Source organism: Schistocerca gregaria, chromosome 7 (assembly GCF_023897955.1).
Source record: "Schistocerca gregaria isolate iqSchGreg1 chromosome 7, iqSchGreg1.2, whole genome shotgun sequence".
NCBI classification, from domain to species: Eukaryota; Metazoa; Arthropoda; class Insecta; order Orthoptera; family Acrididae; genus Schistocerca; species Schistocerca gregaria.
The window spans coordinates 535,333,322-535,356,959 of NC_064926.1; the positions used below are offsets into that span (position 1 = coordinate 535,333,322).

General features: G+C 43.0%; 1 protein-coding gene across 1 annotated transcript; it reads right to left on the bottom strand.

The window, feature by feature from the left end:
- Positions 1–1,510: 1,510 nt before the first annotated feature.
- On the bottom strand, positions 1,511–23,638 carry LOC126282128 (uncharacterized). The gene is made up of 3 exons (XM_049981599.1): positions 23,585–23,638; positions 10,523–10,715; positions 1,511–1,752 (listed from the first exon to the last, which is right to left on the bottom strand). The coding sequence occupies exons 1-3, from the start codon at positions 23,636–23,638 to the stop codon at positions 1,580–1,582; spliced, it is 420 nt and encodes a 139-aa protein (XP_049837556.1). The 3' UTR covers positions 1,511–1,579.

Here is a 23,638-nt window from a genome sequence, read left to right on the forward strand (position 1 = left end):
GTGTTTCAAGGGATCTGTGGCTTCGTTATTAATCCGTACTAGCTTCTTCTACGTGTGTTTGTTGCTCAGTTCCGTAGTGTTCTAGTAATTTATTTTGCGGCGTACTTTCAAGGTTGCTCTATTCACTTCTTTCTTTCCTTTCTCTGCAAGCAGTTGACTACCCGGCGTTACCTGGGTAACTTATCAAATCTTCTATTAGTTCGTCTCCTACTTCCCCTTCTTTCTGTCCTTCACATCCTCCCCCTCTCTGTCCATTTCCTCCTCACCCTATCTCTGTCCATCTTGCTCCTCTACCCTCTCTCTCTACATCTCATTCACCCCATCTCTTTGTCCATCTCCTCCTAGCCCTCTCCGCATCCATTTACATCTCCCCTCTCTATGCCCATTCCTCCTTCCTCCCCTCACCAGCCACATTCTCCACCACCCTCTCTCTGTCCGTCTCCAGCTCCCCCTCTCTCTGTCTATCTGCTCCTCTACCCCCTCTCTGTACATCTCACCCTCCCTCTCTTTTTGTCCATCTCCCTCCCCTCTCTCTGTCCAACTCCTCCATCACCCTCTGTCTCCTTCCCTCATTCTGTGCACTTCTGATCCTGCTCTCTCTCTCTCTCTCTCTCTCTCTCTCTCTCTCTTTCCATCTGCTCCTTCTCCCTCTCATCTGTTCCATCCTCCTCTCTCTATCCATTTCTTCCTCCCCCTCTCAGTCAATTTCCTCCTTCCCCGTCACTCCATCCACCTTCTCTTCTCCCCTTTCTCTGTCCATCTCTTTCTGCCCTCTCTCTATCCATCTGGTCCTTCGTCCTCTCTCTACACAATTCATCCACTCCACTATCTCTGTCCATCTCCTACTCCCCTCTCTGTACATTTCCTTCTCCACTTGTGTCTGTCCACCTCCACTATCTGTTCGTCTCCTCCTGTCCCACTCTCTGTTCATCTGCCTCCCTCCCTCTCTCTCTCTCTCTCTCTCTCTCTCTTTCCCTGTCATCTGCTCCTCCCTTTCTCCCTGCCCGACTGCTCCGTCCCTCTGTTTCCATCTCCTCTTCCCAAGTTCATCTCATCCTCCTCTTCTATTTCCTCTTCAGTCTCGCTGAATCCCTTTTCTCCTTCCCTCTGTTTGTCCATCTCCTTCTCTTCCCTTCTCTCTCCACATCATTATCCTCACTCCAATAGGACATTGTTGGTTCTTACCTCCACAGTATTTCTTTCCAGATAGTAAGCAATATGTGTACCAAGTTTGGTTGAAAGCGATGCAGTGGTTTAGTAGGAGTGACTAACATACATCCTCTTTTATAATATATAAGTATACAAGGAAGATTAGAATATCGTCAGCTAAACGAAGGTGGTCTGGATATGTTCCATTTATATCTGCACTGTCGTGTGACGAGAAGCTCAGTGTGTCTGTAATTACGGTGTTTTTACTTGTGCTTTGCTGAAGAATGGAAATAAATTTGTCTAGGCACCATTTTGTACAGATTTCATCGTAGCTCCAGTACGTATTATAGAAAGTGTTTATTTATTTGTTAAAGAGTACTTTACAAAGGTGACTAGAAAATACACCTCCAGGCGAGGAAATATAGAGCGGTCACGTCTTGCGTGGAGGCCCACACAGCACGCGGAAGTCCTTGGCGGTGCAGGTTCGCCGGCAGCAGACGCTGATCAGCTGGTGGAACTTGGAGCTCTTGCGCAGCGCGCGCGACAGCACCGTCTTCTCTTCGGAGTCGGCCAGCTCCAGCAGGCTCTCCCAGAACTGGTCGTCTGGAGCAGTCAGGGCAACAATTGTGCTTCAGCAACATCGTTCACTTTCGTACCCACTCTTTCTCAGTTGCTACTTCCGTCATACTACTTCACATCTTGTAGATAAGAAATAAACATTACTCTCTGCAAGTCCGTTTTATACAGCCTTCAGCCTTCTAAATTTCAAGTTGTTATTTTATTTGAGCAACCAGTTTCGGCGCTACATTACGCCATCTTCAGGCCCCTGATTGACGTGTGGGAACAATCTCACATCTTATTCAGTCAAAATAGGAGAAGCATTCAGTGACTGGTATCCACAGATAACCTCTTGACACAGCGATCCCCTCGATCATCACTTGCCAGTCGATCGATAAGTGATGATCGAAGGGATCCAGTGGATACCAGTCACTGAATGCTGCCCCCTGTTTTGACTGGATCAGATGTGGGATTGTTCCCATACGTCAGCAAGTGGCCTGAAGTTGGCGTAATGTAGCGGCGAAACTGGTTGATCAAATAACAATTGGAAATTTGGACTGTTGAAGGCAGTTTGATTAGACATTTTTAAAAGTTACTCATCTTTTGCAATTGATCTTTTATTCTTAAATGCTGAAATTTTTTGTTAGCCTTTACCGTGACTGTGAAAGGTGTATGTATGTAATTTTATAGGAAATTTTCTTATTTTTGGATGTCTTAAGACGCACATGTCATATTCGTATGTTTTAGTTATGCTTCGGCAACAGCTGCGCTGCCCGGAGACTAGTTTGTAATGAAATAGTTTCTTGTTGCTTACTAAGCCTTGAATAGTGAAATTCTGTATATGGAATAGCGTCAAGACATTTTTTGAAATGAATCTTTTTAATGCAATTTCTTGAGAAGAATTTCTGTTCAGAGAAAACTCAAATTATCCTACGTCATTATCCACCTTCCATTCCCTGATGAACATTCTTTTTTATGAGAGACTCTTTTCTTATGAGAGATAAATTTTATGAGACCCAAGTTTGCATTGAATGTATTCAAGTGATCGCATTGCACTACAGCGATCCCCTGCAGTTAGAGGCAGCTCGGAAATGGAGACACAATTTTTCTTCTTTTTCTAGAGGGCAGTTGCACAGCGTTTTCCATTGCGGACAGGAAGCCAAATACATGAGATACGAGTTTTCAGTTTCATAGTTTAAAATTATTTTCATTGAAGTACAGGGTCAACATTTCATGTAACACACAGTTTTGGTTCAGGCAGGGCATATTTCATGTACATTCTCGCAGTCAGATTTGATTCTCATTCTCGCAGACAGGTTTGCTTCTCAACTGTAAACGTTAAGTTTAGTTTATGCACATATTTCTTTTCTGAGAATGGAATTTTTTGGTATGTAACAGCTTACTTTCATAAAGAACCTATACATTCAGAAAGGGACAATCCCACAGCAGAGCAAACAGGTGCACGTTCACATAATCTTCTTTATCTTTTTTGCTTACTAAGAAAACTCAATTGTTATTTATATCCAATGAAACAACAAGTTTATTGTTACCAATCACTGTTTATTTATCTGCATAACGCGTTCTGACGGTTTAAAACTCAGTCATCAGGTGAATTTATGTGGGTTAATACGACGCGTACGTCTTAGAACACTTTCGTGGAGGTGCTTAACTACAGGGTGAACTTAAACGTGAAAGTAAAAAAGAATAAAATAAAAATACCTACAGCAGAGGCTCCTTTTTCTGTCGTGGTACATCACTTACACCGTCACATGTTCAGGAAATGTTATGATGTATGTGATGTATCACGACCGAGATTACTGATTGTGTGCTCGCTAATATCCGTGGATAAATGGAGGTAGAAAAAGGCACTGTTTTGTGGCGTGGTGCCTTCCTTTACTTCCCTCTTCGCCATGCTGTTGTCAAGTTGGCTAGAAGACGTGTCCCCACTGTTGGGATGATCAAAGTCTTGTCACAGTCTTTTTACGTATTCATCCATAGTTAAACACAGCTGTTCCTGGAGCATTGCTTGTCTTCGCAGAAAGTGGGTCGATATTTTGCAAGAATGTAGGTCTTTTGAGCAACAACATGGTCACAGTTTAAATAGCCCCAGAAAAATGCTTTACAAAAAAGAAACAAAGAAAAGAAGGAGAAGAAGCCTAGCAAACGGAACGATGGAGAGTGATATCAGTGATGCTAAGGGGATAGTTACATAAACTGGGTTTCACGTTATTCTGGACTGTGTTACAACCAGCCTCACAGGGCGCTTGTTTTAACTTGAGACACCTAAATATCTCAAAAATGACCAAAAGTGAATACTATGAAAGGGGACTACAACTGACCACTTCCTAACCGCCGGCCGGGGTGGCCGAACGGTTCTAGGCGCTACAGTCTGGAACCGCGCGACCGCTACGGTCGCAGGTTCGAATACTGCCTCAGGCATGGATGTGTGTGATGTCCTTAGGTTAGTTAGGTTTAAGTAGTCCTAAGTTCCAGGGGACTGATGACCTCAACATTTGAGTCTCATAGTGCTCAGAGCCATTTAAACCATTTGAACTTCCTAACCACCCTTCCTGCGTGGAAAGCGCCAACTTTGTATTTTCAGATGGGAACCCTCATTTTTGTTGCACGTTCGGATTCTACGCCAAAAAAAAGTAGAGTTTACTCAATCCATTGCTTTTATTTCGTGGTAGATGGCGCTGTAATCGATAAACATGAGGTGAGCCTGTTTTTGCACGTTAAGAACCGACGCATTTGATTCTACATTTCATTTACGATGTAAACGTAAACCTTTGTGTATGTAATGCAAACCTTAGTGTTCTAAGGATTGATATTTATATTAGTGTAGCAAATTTGATTGCACGATTACAGTACAACATCGTTGTCCGTTTAATACCTGATTAGAAACAACGTTTAGCGTGATCTAGGAACAATGACTGGGATGTAATAATTTTCTGTTCCCATCGGTGAGTTCCCTTACCCCACAGCATTGGGGTGCTTGATTTCGGTGCGTCCCCTGGCCTCTCACCATTTGAGTGCTTGATTACGGTGACTACCCAAATCAGGTGCGCCTGTCACTATCACCTCATGCACATTCTACCTTGTTGTTGTGATATGTATTCCACCAGTAGCCTCGGAGCGGCCAGCGCGGCTGGGTGGAAACAAAAATCGAAATCAGTCATCGCGATAGCGGGGTTCGAAAAATCAAACCTTCACATGGTTTGGGGACTCACCACAATCAATAGAGAGCTACATTACCGTACAAGTAGCTTATCTGCCGGAAATGGCAATTTATAACCATATTATTTGTACTGACCTGTGAACATCAATCTCAAACGTTTGACCACAAAAGTTTACATTTTCATGAAATGTAGAATCAGATGTATCGGTTCTTAATCGCAAATGTTGGCACACTAGATATTTGTCGATCACAGCGCCATCAACCACGAATAGGAAATAATGGTTTGAATAAACCGTATATATTTTTGTCGTATAATCCGCATATGCAATAAAATGGAGGGTTGCCATTAGAAAATAGAAAGTTGACCCCACGATTGCACGCTTCACTTTCATGCTCAACTACTAATACTAATAATCAATTAAACATATCCTAGTATTGTTTTCTTGAAAATTTAAGTTTTCAATATTAACCTCCAGCAAGTGCATCGCTGTACAATGTTAATTGCGTAAACTAGATTTGTTTTTGAAAAGGTATTCTCGGCTCCAGAAGCTCGTAGAACTTTTTTAATTCGTGAATAAATGTCAAAATTTCTTTCCTTAAAAGTTATTTTCATAAAATAAAAATGGTGGTAGTTAGTTCAAACAACAACAAAGATGAAAGTTTTCATAAGTTATTTTTTCAGCCTTACGCTCAATAAAACCGTAAAAGCTATTTAACAGCTTTGTAGCACAACACTTTGCGAAAAAAATAAGCTTAAAACCGTAACTGTAGGGCTGTCTGCTAAGAAGATTTAGCCAGTTGTCGGGAGGCCTTTCTCTGAGAAAAACGATGTATCTCGAGAAGTAAGTGATATCTGTTACCTTTTCAAACGAGTACTTTTTTTATATTTACCTCGGTTTATACTTACAGTACGCAACAAGTATGGGAATGTCAATGTTAATGAGTCATAGAGAATACGATTCTTAACATTTTTCGATGTGTCTCGAAATGTAAGAAAGCAATCGATTCTTATAAAAGTAACAGACAGATCTTTTTAAGCCCTACAAATGTCTCATTTAACATTTTTCAGTAGAAGCTATAGCTTTTTACTTATTTAAGAAAAACCGTTCTCTGCAACTTAGCGAATGTTTTTTAGCCATGGATCGAGTTTCATGAAAAGAATCTCTATTTAATATTTAATTACCTACACGTTAATTTTTTGTTTTTAGGTAATAATTTTTGCAATCACTTCTCCATAATGCTTGGACTATCTGCCTCGGATGTTTCGGCCGACGTCGGGTTGATGATTTTGTAAGTCAACGTCGGCCGAAGAACCCGAGGGAGTTTAAGTAGCAGGCAGTTTGTGAACAGACAGAATACTTTTTGCGGACCAATCAGGGGATCCAGTGACACTGCCCACAGGATGCATCATGGACAACAATAATAGTATTACTGTGACAGTGACTCGCGACCAGAACAAAGCACAATTTCGTGATCTCGCCCACTCCCCCTCCACAACGCCACCACCCCCATCCCCTCGCCCTCCCCTAGTGGTCATCATCCCATCGTTGTTTAATCCTCATCCTATTTATGGAGATCAATACGATTTTACAACAATGTAAAGGTACACACGTGAGTAATTCTTTTTTGTGTGATACAGTTCAAAATATGGAAAACTCGCATTTCAGAGTCGTACTGCTCTCAACAATTACGTGATTCCTTTCACGATGTGACATTGCATTTAATTCAGAACTGTAGCAAACACCACAACAAACGCAAAATGTACTCTTTACACTTTCTTTGTGTTAACTTATTTGGCACAACGAAAGTGGCTCCGTAAAGTAACCGAAAGCAATACAAACCGCCTTCGTACCAGAGACAAGTAGGTATTGTTGAACAATCGAATCCGAATTTTCTCATATTTCCCTTTCGCGCATCTCCCCTCTTCCTTCTCCCATTGTGTCCTACAATCCTTTTCTTTCTTACAAGAGGACTTAAAACTCCAATGATGTTCCTGGCATTCGACGCCTCACATATTGTTTACCGTGCAACCACAATATTGTCTGCTAATGGCAACAGGGGGCGGGACCGGAGGTATCCAGTGGTGAACACAGCATTATCCTGCAGAGTGTGGTTGAACTACTTACTCGACGAGTAACTCGCAACAGTGCTTTAGTAGTATGATGTTATTTATTACCAGGTAAATAAGGCAAACACCGTAACAAAAAAATGGTTCAAATGACTCTGAGCACTGTGGGACTTAACATCTGTGGTCATCAGTCCCCTAGAACTTAGAACTACTTAAACCCAACTAACCTAAGGACATCACACACATCCATGCTCGAGGCAGGATTCGAACCTGCGACCGTAGCGGTCACGCGGTTCCCGACTGAAGGGCCTAGAACCGCACGGCCACACCGGCTGGCAAACACCGTAACATTTTTAATTTTTGCCTTGAGCATGTCTGCTCGTTATTTTGACTATTGCCTTCCCGCAATGTAGCTTTACACTTGTTATAATTTCATTCTGATGAAGACATCCTTAGAGGTGTCGAAACGTAGGTCAATGTATTGAAAATTATTCGCAACCGGTTGGTTGGCTGTGGTATTTCTCCGTCGAAAACTACTGATATTCAAGGGAGGACAAGGCGCACTTGTTACAAAAACTATTTGAACGTTTCAAGGATGCTCGACTCAATTTAAACGATGTGCGTGGTAGCGACCTACTATGTTATGGAGATCAAATTGCCCGCGACGTAGATTCAATTTACACGTTGTGCGTGGTAGCGACCTAATATGTTATGCAGATCAAATCGCTCACGACGCAGAGAACAATGATTTCAGGGGGAGCAGTGGATGGCTGCATATCTTCAAACAGTGCTACAGAGCTGGAAGATGTAACATGACTAAATTTCAAAAAAAGCATCCACCTGACAATGCACGGAAAACTGCGGCATCAGCTCAAAAATCTGTAGAAAAAAAAGCTCGATTCCGACCAATCAGGATTTGAAGAGGAAATACGTATTAGAGGAAACCTGGAATTCAGAGGTACCTAGAGAGTTGTGTCAAGATAATCTAACACCAATGCCTTGACGTATTCGTATAAATGGTTCAAATGGCTCTGAGCGCTATGGGACTTAACTTCTGTGGTCATCAGTTCCCTAGAACTTACAACTACTTAAATCTAACTAACCTAAGGACATCACACACATCCATGCCCGAGGCAGGATTCGAACCTGCGACCGTAGCAGTCGCACGGTTCCCGACTGTAGCGCCTAGAACCGCTCGGCCATTCCGGCCGGCGTATTCGTATACAATACGTCGACTGTTTATCTGGATGGTAAATCGGCTGGAAAATTAATTACGCTGCGAGAACTTGGAGGTGCTCTACCCTCTACAATTCTTTCTCGTCTGCGTTAAATTGCAAGAGCAGCAGGGAATATTTACCTACCAACAAGGAAGAGTGGGAAAACGTTTGTAGGAAAACTACAGCTATGCTATGAGCACTGCGTTTTTCCCATAGCTGTCAAAATAACTTGCGTTTTCTTGATTTTTGATCTTTGTGTAAAAATCATACTTCTTTCGAGCAAACTATGCCTCGTGAAGAGTGTGTGACGTTGCACGTCATACCACAGCACAAATTCAGCCACTAGATATTTGTTTTCTCTGTGTCTATAAAACATCGCACTATCTGCAGCTGCGCCTCGAAGGATGGGCAGTTTTACGATAATCTCCACGACGGACTGTTTCGTATTCGGTTACACCAATGGTGGTGCGAACCTTTGTGATCACTGTGGCACGCCATTTTTCATTCGGTTTTGCACTGTGCAAGTTAATAGGTTACTTGAAAACTTCTTGAATGTCGACGATGTCCATTTTGCAAAGTGTTGAACATACATCCCATAGAAGTTGATCTGTGCACCTCCCGGACATTCAGTTTCTGTTGCCTTCTTGATGCACATGGTGAGTTATTAGCAGCTAATATGTTTCCTGTCATAACTGTTAGCAAAACACTTTCAAATGAGTCTTACTACACTAATGGCCATTAAAGTTGCTACACCACAAACATGACGTGCTACATACGTGAAATTTAACCGACAGGAAGAAGATACTGTGATATGCAAATGATTAGCTCTTCAGAGGATTCACAAAAGGTTGGCGCCGTTGGCGACACCTACAACGTGCTGACATGAGGAAAGTTTCCAACCGGTTTCTCGTACACAAACAGCAGTTGACCGGCGTTGCCTGGTGAAACGTTGTTGTGATGCCTCGTGTAAGGAGGAGAAATGCGTACCATCATGTTTCCGACTTTGATAAAGGTCGCATTGTAGCCTATCGCAATTGCGGTTTACCATATCACGACACTGCTGCTAGCGTTGGTCGAGATCCAATGACTGTTAACAGAATATGGAATCGGTGGGTTTAGGAGGGAAATACGGAACGCCGCACTGGATCCCAACGGCCGCTTATCACTAGCAGCCAAGATGACAGGCATCTTATCCGCATGGCTGTAACGGATCTAGAAGCCACGTATCGATCCCTGAGTCAACAGATGGGGACGTTTGCAAGACAATAACCATCTGCACGAACAGTTCGACGACGTTTGCAGCAGAGTGTACTATCAGCTTGGAGACCACAGCTGCGGTTACCCTTGACGCTGCGATGGTGTACTCAACGACGAACCTGCGTGCACTAATGGCAAAACGTCATTTTTTCCGGTGAATCCAGGTACTGTTTACAGCATCATGATGGTCGCACCCGTGTTTGGCGACATCGCGGTGAACGTACATTGGAATCGTGTATTCGTCATCGCTATACTGACGAATGGGGTGCCATTGGTTACACGTCCGGTCACCTCTAATTCGCACTGACGGCACTTTGAACAGTGGACGTTACATTTCAGATGTGTTACGACACGTGGCTCTACCCTTCATTCGATCCCTGCCATTTCAGGCCCCCATTTCAGTAAGACAATGCACGACCGCATGTTGCAGGTCCTGTAAGGGCCTTTATGGATACAGAAAATGTTCGACTGCTGCCCTGGCCAGCACATTCTCCAGACCTCTCACCAATTGAAAACATCTCGTCAATGGTGGCCGAGCAACTGGCTCGTCACAATACGCCAGTCACCACTCTTGATGAACTGTGGAATCGTGTTGAAGCTGCACGGACAGCTGTACCTATACACGCCATCCAAGCTCTGTTTGACTCAATGCCCAGGCGTACAAGGCCGTTATTACGGCCAGAGGTAGTTGTTCTGGGTACTGATTTCTCAGAAAGTATGCACCCAAATTGCGTGAAAATGTAATCACATGTCAGTTCTAGTATAATATATTTGTCCAATGAATACCCGTTTATCATCTATATTTCTTCTTGCTGTAGCAATTTTAATGGCCAGTAGTGTAAATACTGAGCATGCGACCTCGCACTGAAGGGATTCCTTGCTAGTCTTCTTCCATTTGTACTTTTCCTTCTTCTTCCCCGTCTACTTTGTCTCCCCTCTCCCTCCTTTCCTTTGCCCTCTTCATTCATTTGTTTGTCCCACATCTGAACGGCGCGGGGCACACGCCACCTACCCCAGCTGCCGTACCCTAGTTTCGCCACTGGCTGACCTACAATGGTACTGACTGGCACAGCAGACCACTGGCGAGGTACTCACGCAGGCCGTGCGGCAGGCGCCCGGCGCGCGGCAGCACAAGCTGCTCCTCCCCCGCCGCCCGCTCTCCGGGCGAGGCGTCGCGCCTCCGGCGTACCACGCACGCGTCCCTCATCAGCTTCAGGATGCTCTCGCCGTCGCACGTGCTGGCCGCCGCCGTGGCGCACAGCACGCCGACACACACCAGGACTGCCACCTGCGGAAGCGCGACACAAGCCACTGAAGAGAACCTTCTGCAAAGGTTCACTAGATAAACACAACAGAGCATAACCAGCGTGGAGTAATGTTGTTATTGCTGTGGTGTTAATCCGGAAGACTGCTTTGACAAGCCTGTCTATCCTGTGCAAGCTTTTTTATCCCTACATAATGATAGTTGTCATGTATAATTTTGGTATCTGAATCGATTGTGAGCGAGCAGCGATGTTGTAAAGCTGTATCACAGAAGTTATGTTATTATCTTTGGTGTTCGTGGAGGCGCAGGGTTAGATAATGTTTGTTTAGGTGTTTTGAGTGACGAACCAATAGTAATGTTATGTTTCAAATGTCAAGTCTCAATTTATCACTGTATTTAATGAACATGATTATCTATATCAAGATTGTAACGGAAACTGATCTGTGAAGGAATAAGTTCAATGGAACTTAGTATATGCCAGAAGTGAAATGTCAGAGGTAAATGTTACTTTTTTTTCATTATTGCTGCGCCGTTCAACTAACTTGGTACGTACTGAGAGTCGCTTGATTTGAAGGATAGGAAAGTGTATTGTTTGGATGTTAAGACCTTCATTAATTTTAAAGTCAGCTTTGAGAAATTTTTCACAGTATGCAAAAAAAAAAAAAAAAAACAACTTAGTGATGTCATTTGCGCCCATATTTCGTTTTCACCTGTCTTTCTCATACAATGTTTACCTGATCGTAGGTTTTCCAAAAGTATACTTGAATTTGCAGCTAACCCATTGACCTCATGAGTGTCTCTGTGTGGATATAGTAATTTGCAGCTTTAGCATAGCGGCGCGCAAGACAGAGCAGTGCAGCAACGCGTTACCCAGATTTGCGCAGAATAGAGGTAAGGACGACATATTTTGATGTTTTTTTATTCAATCAGGGCCAACTTATGTCATTCAGAGAGTGTTAGATTTCTTGTGTTCTATATCAGCTTTAGTTCTGGGATCTGTGACCAGTTTTGCAAAACTAATTATCGTAGGTTTTATGTCAAAGTTCATTCATTATTCATGCAGTTTATACTGTTCAAAATTCTTGCAGTCAGACTGCTAACTTTTACAGTATGAGAGACTTCCATTTACATTACGACGATTAATTATTATTACAGTGCTGCTTTGCCTTCAAATTACGAGAGCACAAGTTTCATTACGACAGTTCATTTATTATTGCAACTCAGGTCTTAGAATCAGGAACAGTACTTCAGTCTTATTTTTCTTAATTTAGATAACATTCAATGATTGCTGGAAAAGAAAACGGAGGCTCTGTTAGATGACGAACAGTTTGACTTCACAAAAGTTAAAGGCACCAGAGAGGCAGTTCTGACGTTGCGGTTAATAATGGAATCAAGACTGAAGAAAAATTAAGACACGTTCATAGGATTTTTCGACCTGTATAAAAGTGGTGCAAGATGTTCTAAATCCTGACAAGAATAGGAGTAAGCTGTAGAGAAAGATGGGTAATATACAAGACGTACGAGAACGAAGAGGGAACAATAAGTGTCGAAGACCAAGAACGAAGTGCTCGAATTAAATGCTGTAAGGCAGGGATGTAGACTTTCGCCTCTACTGGCCAGCCCGTATATCGAAGAAGCAATGCCGGAAAAGAATTCTAACTGAAACTGAAGTAAAATTACAGGATTTGTTGAATAGAATGAACAGTCTAATGAGTGCAGCATACGGACTGAGAGTAAATCTAAGAAAGACGAAAGTAATGAGAAGCAGCATAAATGAAAACAGCGAGTAACGTAACATCCGGACTGGTGATCATGAAGTAGACCAAGTTAAGGAATTCTGTTAGGCAGCAAAATAACCCATGGCGGACAGAGCAAGGATGACATAAAAAGCAGACCGGCTCTGGCAAAAAGGGCATTCCCGGCCAAGATAATTCTACTAGTATGGAACATAGGTCTTAATTTGAGGGAAGAGTTTCTGAGAATGTACGTTTGGAGCAATATTGAAAATTGGGTGGACTGATAAGGTAAGGAATGAGGAGGTTCTCTGCAGAATCGGCGAGGAAAGAAATACATGGAAGACACACAAAAAAGAAAATCGATAGGACGTCTGTTAAGATATCAGGGAACAATGCTACTAGAGGGAGCAGTAGAGGGTAAAAACTGTAGAGAAACACAGAGATTGGGATATATACAGCAAATAATTGTGAGAAACTTTTTAACTCTGCATAATTACTGCAACCTACAGCAGTTTAAATCTGTTTATTGTATTCGAGCCTCTAAAATTGGTATCTCCACGCTTCCTTCCATTATCAACTTGTCTCAAAAATGGTTCAAATGGCTCTGAGCCCTATGGGACTCAACATCTGTGGTCATGAGTCCCCTAGAACTTAGAACTACTTAAACCTAACTAACCTAAGGACATCACACATATCCATGTGCGAGGCTGGATTCGAACCTGCGACCGTAGCAGTCGAGCGGTTCCTGACGGAGCGCCTAGAACCGCTAGACCACCGCGGCCGGCCAAATTGTCTCAAGATGTGTGCTATCTGTCATGGCTGTTATTAATTTTATTTTTAATCTCAGTTTATTAATGTAATAAGTCAAGTTTTTATTGTGAGGGGTATGAGGCTGTCAAATTTTGTTAACGTGTGAAATGAAAAGAAAAGTGAACAAAAACGCACACAACACTGGTGTAATATTCTGTACTATTTATTATTTATTTCACAAACCGATTTTCGTCTGTTACGCCATCATCAGACACAAAGATAAGTATGTGGTGGAGTGCAATTTTGAAACATCAAAGAGCACCCCCATTTCCAGGGTATCTCGATTTCCAATTCCACATTCAGGAAAAGGCCTACTGAATGTAGCCAGAAAGCTTAAATCGAGGAGTACATTTTATGTACACTACACTGTTGGACACGTTTTGCCCAATGGTTTAGACAGCACGCAGTGCCATATAGTAGATGAAGAACCATTCACAGACGTAATTTTCGAGTGTAATTCATAGAAGTGTGATAAGCCTGTTCTCGTTCACTTTACTTAACAGTGAGTTAAAGGATAGTTTCAGTTTCAATCTCTGACATTTTGTGGATGTGTGGTGGTTTATGAAGACTATCTGTCTCGTGCAGTGATTTGGAATTGGCATTTAAGGTAAATAAGCATGAATCCGTGCTTTTGGCGAAATATATAAATGCAATGTAGCTTTCGAGTAAGGGAAAAGAAAAGTACCATAACAAAGTCGCTAGAGGCGGACCACAGCCTTGCAGCGGAAGAGGAGCGGGAAGGAAATCGAATGTGTCCTTTTCAAAGAAACAGACCATCCCAGTACATGCCGTAAGTGGGTCCGAACCATTCGAACTCATGAAATTTTCAATTTTTTTTTCATTGATCTTAAACGACGGAATTTTCCCTTTTCAGTGTTGCTGTACTTCTGGTTTATTCATTCATTTAAACAAAAGAGTATCTGGGAGTGGCCACGTACATTTGACAGTTCTCGGACTAATATTCTTGGACACGGGCGAGATTATTGCGTTAGCTGCACTAGGGTAGATGTCTCTTTAAGCATAAGTTCGCCTTTGGATCATCATTTGTTTACTTTGATTTGGTTTTGTTCTTAATTTTGTTTGAGTAAGCTTGAAAGTATTAGTTCTTTTGTGTATGACTGTAGTTTTCTTCAGTATTCGGTGAATTTATTAGTGTTGTTAGTATATAATTTAGTTCATTACGAATGTAAAAGCCATGGGTTGGAATTATCTGAAAACTTCTAAAAACGAAAAAAACGTGGGGAAATCGCATGGTCAATCACAACCTCAACGTAGTAGTTCTCGGAAAAAATTAAAAGACTTACAGTATAGCACATATGAAAAAGAGAGTAGTGAAAATAACGCAAAAGATATAATTAATATGGGTATGTTGTGCGAAGTACTTTTACATAACACAGTTTGTAAACAATGTGGTAAGTGTGGTCTGCAGCTGGAAACTGAAAGAAGGGAAGGACTGGCTACTGTATTGAAGTTAGTACGTGAACATGTGATTTTAATACTACATTCTATAATTCACCTGTTTCTCGGAAATATGATAATCCAAGATCAAGGATGTATGATATAAATTCAAGTTTCGTCTAGACACTATAGGCAAGTGGTAAATTTGCAGCGTGTGGTGCAGTGCTTTGCGGTCTAATGAATTTTCCCATCCGCGTCTTAGATTTGCAAAATATGTTGAACTGATTGGTGCTATTGATGAAGATAATGCCATAGAATCCATGCATCGTGCTACAGGAGAGGTTGTAGCAGGAAATAACAACAGCAGAGATATCCTGGCAAAAGAGGGATAACACATCTGTGAACGGTGTAGTAACATGTACAAGTGTGGACAGAGGAAAAGTTTTAGGTGTTGCTATCATGTCTAAACTCTTCATATGTAAAAATGAAAAACACAATTTGCAAGCACAGTGGCAGCTGTGGGTGCATGGAGGAGACAGGTGTTCTCAAGAGATTCCAAGAAACTCAACAGTTGAAGAAGTTAAGATTCGTTAAATTATTTAGGAGACAGGAGTTCCAAAGTTTTGGAAGCAGTTGACAAAGCGAAGCCATGTGAAGGAAATGTAGCTATCACTAAAGTGGAGTGCATAGGTCATGCACAACAGCGAATAGGTATGAGGCCGCCACAACGAAAACTGTGCACAAGGGAAAGAAATTGGAAGATTGCAGATGATGGTAAGATGGCAAGAACAGACTTATCGGATCTATCACGAATAAAATCCGTATTTATTATGAAATGTCCATGAAGCAAAATGTTAGTAGAGTAGATGATATGAGAAAAACTGTAGGGATAGTTTTGTTTCACCTCTCCTCATCAGACGATAAACCAATTCATGAACTGTGCCGTGCAGGAAGTGATTCATGGTGTAATTACAACAGAGCACAGCAAAATGGAGAGAAAGTTATTCACAGACAGTGTGAACAGAGGAAAAGTTTTAGGTGTTGCTGTCATGTCTAAACACTTTATATGTAAAAATGAAAAACACAATTTTGCCACAGTGGAGGTGTTGAAAGAAACTTTCGGAGATTTGTCAGACGTAAGATTATTGAAAAAATGTCTTCACGCCCGCACCCGGAATCCTAACAAGACCATCAACAGCGTAATCTGGGTCAGAATTCGAAAGACAGTGTTTGTGTCAATTATTACACTGCATTTTGGTGTCTTTGATGCGATGGCAATTTTCTGTGAAGGAAATTTTGCAAGGTGTGAAACTACTGCTCGTTTCACAGTGAAACAAATGTTAAATTTACATAAAGAAAGGAATCAGAGAGAGCTATTAGAGACCTTGAAGCATAGGCAGCACAACGCAGACGAGCAGTAAAAAGGGCAATGAAAGGTGAGATGGCAGAGGATGCAGACAACCCGTCTTGTAGAGTTGCAAAGCATTGCCGACTTTACATCTACATCTACATCTACATCTGCATGGTTACTTTGCAATTCACACTTAAGTTCCTGGCAGAGGGTTCATCCAACCATTTTCATACTACTTCTCTACCATTCCACTCTCGAATGGCTCGTGGGAAAAAGGAACGCCTAAACCTTTCCATACGAGCTCTGATTTATTTTATTATGATGATAATTTCTCCCTACGTAGGTGGGTGTCAACAAAATATTGTGATTGAAATTTCGTAAATAGATCTCGCTCAAAAGAAAACCGCCTTTGTTTCAGTGACTGCCACCCCAACTCGCTTGTCATATCAGTGACATTCTCACCCCTATTGAACGATAACACGAAACGAACTACATTCTTTGCTCTTTTTCGACGTAATCCGTCAATCCCACCAGGTAAGGATCCCTTACCGTGCAACAATATTCCAGCAGAGGACGGACAAGTGTAATGTAGGCTGTCTCTTTAGTGGGTTTGTCGCATCTTCTAAGTATTCTGCCAACAAAACGCAGTCTTTGTTTTGCCCTCCCAGCAATATTATCTATGTGGTCTTTCCAATTTAAGTTGCTGGCAATTGTAATTCCTAGGTATTGAGTCGAATTGACAGCCCTTAGATTTGTGCGATTTATAGTATACCCAAAATTTATCGGATTTCTTTTAGTATCCATGTGGATGACCTCTCACTTTCCTTTGTTTAGATCTAATTTCCATGATTCGCACCATACAGAAATTCTCTCTAGATCATTTTGTAATTGGAATTGAACATCCGATGATTTTACTAGACGATAAATTACAGCGTCATCTGCAAACGATCTAAGGGGGCTGCTCAGATTATCACCTAGATCAGTTATATATATCAGAAACAGCAGAGGGCCTATGACACTACCTTGCGGAACGCCAGATATCACTTCTGTTCTAAAAACGGTTCAAATGGCTCTGAGCACTATGGGACTTAACTGCTGTGGTCATCAGTCCCCTAGAACTTAGAACTACTTAAACCTAACTAACCTAAGGACATCACACATGCCCATGCCCGAGGCAGGATTTGAACCTGCGACCGTAGCAGCAGCACGGCTCCGGACTTTACCGCCTATCATTACGAACTGTGACCTCTCTGAGAGGAAATCACGAATCGACCCACACAACTGAGACGATACTCCTTATGCGCGCAATTTGATTAATAGTCGCTAGTGAGGAACGATATCCAAATCCTTCTGGAAATCTAGGAATATGGAATCGATCTGAGACCCCTTGTTGACAGCACTTCATGGGAATAAAGATCTAGCTGTGTTGCACAAGAACGATATTTTCTGAATCCGCGTTGGTTATGTATCAATAAGTAATTTTCTTCAAGGTGATTCATAATGTTCGGGTACAATATATGCTCCAAAATCCTACTGCAAATTGAGGTCAGTGATATGGGTCTGTAATTCAATGGGTTACTCCTATTTCCTTTCTTGAATATTGGTGTGACCTGTGCTACTTTCCAGTCTTTAGGAACAGACCTTTCGTCAAGTATATGATTGCTAAGAAAGGCGCTATTGTGTCTGCATATTCTGAGAGGAACATGAGTGATATACCATCTGGACCGGAAGACTTGCCTTTCTTAAGTGATTTGAGTTGTTTCGTAATACCTAAGATTACTAAGATATCTACTTTTATGTCAATGATAATAATAACTGTTCTGGTTTCGAATTCTGGAATATTTACTTAGTCTTCTTTCGTGAAGAAATTACGGAGAACTGTATTTAGTAACTCCGCTTTAGTGGCACCATCATCGGTAACTTTTCCATCGCTATCGCGCAGTGAGGGTATTGACTGTTTTTTGCCACTGCTGCTTCTCGTAAGTTGTATTTTTTAAAAAAATTTGTACTTTTTCTCAGCGTCTACGTGTCAGAATTTATTCAGAATTACAGGATATACTAAGACGATTATTGCGAATATTTAAAGAGAGAGATTTTCCTACTTTGTAAATCTCAAAGAAGCTAGAGCTTTACGTACATAGCGGAATATACACAGTTTCTTATTTTGATGTCCACACTTCACAAAACTAAATATACCTTAAAGTTAATCAATATTATTATAAATCCTTTTGTTGAAGTGGTGAGAAATGTATAACCTGCAAGCCACATTTTTTTCTTCACAAATTTTTATTCCCAATAATTTAAGGTAAAAGGTACCTTTCATATGAATAAATTTTACATTGTTTAAGATGGGGATTACCACCCAGTCAGGACGCCCTTAAACCATTTAGAGATCTACAGAAAAGCTGAAGCAGTATGATCGGAAGGCGAGTAGAGCCTTCGTCGTCTCAAGTTCGAGTCCAGACTCTTACCACTGTGCCAACTCGACTCTGTTTGGGAACGCAATTCACGACTGGAGTAAAATTCCTGAGAGTCGCAGCATAAAGTGCTACGGCTCTCATATCCAGGAGTGGGCAAAGCAAATACGATATTTCGTTTCATTGGCGTGTTACTTCAAAGACGAAGTATTTTTTTCTACAAGTGGCAGAGGATTTCAGTGGCGTGACATGTGCTCTAATACAGTCCGACTGTGTGTGGGAGACGGTTCACGTGACACTGAAAGTATACGAGGAAGAACAGTGTAAGTGCCGGCCGCGGTGGTCTCGCGGTTCTAGGCGTGCCGTCCGGAACCGTGCGACTGCTACGGTCGCAGGTTCGAATCCTGCCTCGGGCATGGATGTGTGTGATGTCCTTAGGTTAGTTAGGTTTAAGTAGTTCTAAGTTCTAGGGGACTAATGACCACAGCAGTTGAGTCCCATAGTGCTCAGAGCCATTTGAACCATTTGAACAGTGTAAGTAAACATGCGCATTTTCCCTTCGTGGGATAGCGCCAGAGCAATACTGGAAAGCCTAAGCTGCCAGACACTTGACGAAAAGTAAATAATTTACTGCAGAAACTTGTATTGGTATTTCACAGAATCGGACTTTGAGTACTGGTACAGCGCCTTGCGGTTCGCTACTGTAGGGTCTGTGGAGACTTCGTCAGAGGAATAACATCTCGCATAGAGGCACGTAAGTAATTATTCGTCCCTTGTGCCGTCCCTGGTTGGAACGAGTTATACATTCACTCACACATTATCTTCCACAAATGCCACCATGGAGGAATGTCTTCAGGTATGTAGAGAGAGTTAAGAGAAGTGTACTAGTAATAAATACACAGCGGTGACGAAAGTCAAGGGATACACATCCTGCTACCATGCTGGACCTCCTTTCACCCTGTGTAGTACAGCAATACTTCAACAACTTGTTGGAAGTCTAAAAAAATGGTTCAAATGGCTCTGAGTACCATGGGACTTAACTTCTCCGGTCATCAGTCCTCTAGAACTTAGAACTACTTAAACCTAACTAACCTCAGGACATCACACACATCCATGTCCGAGGCAGGCCTCGAACCTGCGACCGTAGCCGTCGCGCGGTTCCTGACTGTAGCGCCTAGAACCGCTCGACCACCCCGGCTGGCTTGGAAGTCTCCCGTAAAGATATCGAGCCATGCTTCCTCTATAGCCGTCATAATTGCGAAAGCGCTCCCGGTGCGCAATTTTGTGTACGAACTAACCTCTCCACCATGCCCCGTAATGTTCAATGGAATTCATATATGGCGATCTGGGTGACCAGATCATTCGCTCGAATTATCCAGAACGTTCTTCAAGCCAATCACGAACAACTGCGGCCCCTGACATGGTGCATTGTCATCCGTAGAAATTCCGTCGTTGTTTGAGGACACGAGGTCTATGAATGCCTGCAAATGGTCTCCAAGAAGCCGATGGACCAGAGGACACAGTCCATTCCATGTAAACAGAACGCACACCATTGTCGACCCACCACCAGCTAGCACAGTACCTTGTTGATAACGGGCCCATGGCTTCGTGGGGTCTGCGCCACACCCGAACCCTGCCCTCAGCTCTGACCAAACGAAATCGAGACTCAGCTGAGCAGGCCACGGTTTTCCAGTCGGCCAGCAGAGGCGCTGCGGGCGATGTCATTCTGTTAACAAAGGCACTAGCGTGGGTCGCCTGCTGCCGTAGCCCAGTAACGCTAAATTTCGCCGCACTGTGTTAACGAACACGTTCGTCGTACGACCCACATCGATTTGGTCGGTTATTTGACGCAGTGTTGCTTGGCTGTTAGCACTGACAACTCTACTCAAAAGCCGCTGCATAGTCCGTCATGACGTAATGCCTGAAATTTGGTGTTCTCGGCACTCTGTTGACACTGTGGATCCCGTAACATTAAATTCCCTAACGATTTGCGAAACAGAATGTCCCATGCTAGCCTCAACTACCATTCCGCGTTCAAAGGCTGTTAATCCCCATCGTGCGACCATAATCACATCGGGAACCTTTTAACGCGACCCACCTGAGCACGAATGGCAGCTCTGAAACGCACTGCCCCTTTACACGTTGTGCATGCGGTGCTGCCGCCATCTGTATATGTGCCTAACGCTATCCCGTGACTTTTGCCACCTCAGTAGACTGCACCCACCGGCGTGCGTCTATGGCGCGGTGCATGTTTCTGTAGTGGATTACGTCGTATTCGGACAGGAGATGTACAAATTCTCCATCCAGCCTGTCTGCCCTCACCTCTGCAGCAACCATTAAAACAGCTCAACCCTCCGCAACGAAGACACAAAACGAGTACACGTGTGCTGAAGCACAGCGGCTAAAGTAGGCCAACTTGGGTTTCCGCAAGTCTGCCTGGCTTCACGGGACCCGTTCAGCGTGCTGCATCTGTCCACCGTGTCGGTTGTTTCACTGCGGCTCATTTGCCATAACGGCGCGAACAGCAAAATGAACAAACCGGCTGGGGCCCCGCAATGAAAATTATAAAGAAAAAAACGTTACTACACACTAATTCGGAGACCTCGAGCGTGCTACACGTTTTTAAATGTCGCTCCATAAATATTCTGAAAGAGAACAAAGACTTACTGGCTGGCAAGTGCATGCTAAGGACTTGAGATCATTTGGCGGTGTACAGTCTTTCTAAATTCAAGCCAAATATTCACTGAAACAGAACAACTATGGCTCAGTCGATATTAAAAACCAAATTCTGGTGTTGTGCAACGTAGTGTGAGGAAAGCTTGGAATGAAAGAAAAACTTCTTCTTTCAGACTTGCAATATTAGATAAACATAATATGAAAAACGAACCTCGTGTGTGCAAAAATGACTTTGGGGATTTTAGAAAAAACTATTTTGTCCACTTATAATGACCTCAGATAACCCGTAATACACATGCTGGAAAAAAGTACTTAAAATTGGTCTAACCGGGCATATTTGGCTGAAACAACTAAGGTTACAGAAGCGGTAACCTCAAGTATGTCATAATTAACCAGAATATTTCTAAGGTGTAAATCTGATCGTTCGTTAGTTGTTTCATGAGGCTGACAATGAAGACTTTTTTAGGATGTATATCTCTTCGACTGCATTCAGCATGCGATCTTCACTTACAATGTGCAAGACTGTACTTGCGCTCATTATCAGTCAAATGTAAAGCAAGACTAACCTGGTTGCTCTCGTTTTCCTATATAAGTGGCTTTCACACACTGTGTTCTGTTTCCTCTTTCCAATATTTTTTATGTTTTTTTGTCAATAGAGGTTTTCTAACGGCTTTTTTTCGTTTTGTTAACTTCTTAGGTTACCTATTTTAGAAAGAAGGATATGGAACTTTTGTTCCACAGATGACACAGGTTGAAAGACAACGTTAGTTCCTCTATGTGTTTTGTGAGTAATGTCCCGTCATCAGTGTTGCGTTAATTCTTCCTTTTTTTAAAAAAAAATTAGGGCTCGTGATCTTGCGGTAGCGTTCTCGCTTCCCGAGCACGGGGTCCCGGTTCCGCTTCCTGGCGGGGTCAGGGATTATCCTGCCTCGAGATGAGCGCGTGTTGTTGTGTCGTCTTCATCATCATCATTCATCCCCATTACGGTCGGAGGAAGGCAATGGCAAACCACCTCCGCTAGGACCTTGTCTAATACGGTGGGGCGGGTCTCCCTCATCATCCCCTACGCCCTCAGAGTATGGGACATCAGGAGTAGTGACTGGCGTATTGTGACGAGCCATTTGCTCGTCCACCATTGACCAGACGTTTTCAGTTGGTGAGAGTTCTGGAGAATGTGCTGGCCAGGGCAGCAGTCGAACATTTTCTGTATCCAGAAAGGCCCGTACAGGACCTGCAACATGCGGTCGAGCATTATCCTGCTGAAATATAGGGTTTCGCAGGGATCGAATGAAGGCTAGAGCCACGGGTCGTAACATATCTGAAATGTAACGTCGACTGTTCAGAGTGTCGCCAAACAAGGATGTGACCATCGTGATGCTGTAAACAAAGCCTGGATTCATCCGAAAAAGTGACGTTTTGCCATTCGTGCACCCAGGTTCGTCGTTGAGTACACCATCGCAGGCGCTCCTGTCTCTGATGCAGCGTCAAGGGTAACCGCAGCAGTGGTCTCCGAGATGATAGTCGATGCTGCTGCAAATGTTGTCGAACTGATCGAGCAGATGGTTGTTGTCTTGCAAACTTCCCCATCTGGTGGCTCAGGGATCGAGACGTGGCTGCACAATCCGTTACAGCCATGCGGATAAGATGCCTGTCATCTTGACTGCTAGTGATACGAAGCCATTGGGATCCTGCACCGCGTTCCGTATTACCCTCCTGAACCCACCGATTCCATATTGTGCTAACAGTCGTTGGATCTCGACCAACGCGAGCAACAATGTCGCGATACGGTAAACCGCAATCTCGATAGGCTACAATCCGACCTTTATCAAAGTCGGAAACGTGATGGTACGCATTTCTCCTCCTTACACGAGGCATCACAACAACATTCCACAAGGCAACGCCGGTCAACTGCTGTTTGTGTATGAGAAATCGGTTGGAAACTTTCCTCATGTCAGCACGTTGTAAGTGTCGCCACCGGCGCCAACCTTGTGTGACTGCTGTGAAAAGCTAATCATTTGTATATCACAGCATCTTCGTCCTGTAGGTTAAATTTCACGTCTGTAGCACGTCATCTTTGTGGTGTAGCAATTTTAATGGCCAGTAGTGTATATTATTCCGAAAGCGGTCGCAAGCGATAAAATATTAATTGTTTGATAACTTTCGTGGTTTCTTCATTTTTTGAAAATGGTCATGTAAAGTTGCGGTTGCCTTATGAAAATAATTAATTGTTATTTGTCAGAAATCACTTAATATGAACCATTGCAAGACTGATGGTTAAGCTGTTGACTGTGGGCCAGTTGTAAGCGTGAAATAATAGTAAAATACGATACCATACACCGTATAGCGACTGGCGAATTCGGCCGCAGTTGGTGCGTTTGAAGCGAAGGATTCTTTCGGCTGTTGGTTCAGATATACAGGTAGCTCCTACTGACTAACAAACGCGCGCATCTTCTGCAAGCCTGCGGCATTACGTAAGTGGCTGGGAAGGCGGGTTGCGGTACTTACGTGGAGCTGCATGTCGCCGACTGCGTAATGCGTGCTGCACCGCGAGCCGAACAT

Coding starts and splice junctions, on each gene's coding strand:
- LOC126282128 (XM_049981599.1), bottom strand. CDS start 23,638: ATGTTCGGCTCGCGGTGCAGCACGCATTACGCAGTCGGCGACATGCAG. Junction 10,716..23,584: donor TCGGCGACATGCAGCTCCAC/GTAAGTACCGCA, acceptor GCGCTTCCGCAG/GTGGCAGTCCTGGTGTGTGT. Junction 1,753..10,522: donor GCGCCTGCCGCACGGCCTGC/GTGAGTACCTCG, acceptor TGACTGCTCCAG/ACGACCAGTTCTGGGAGAGC.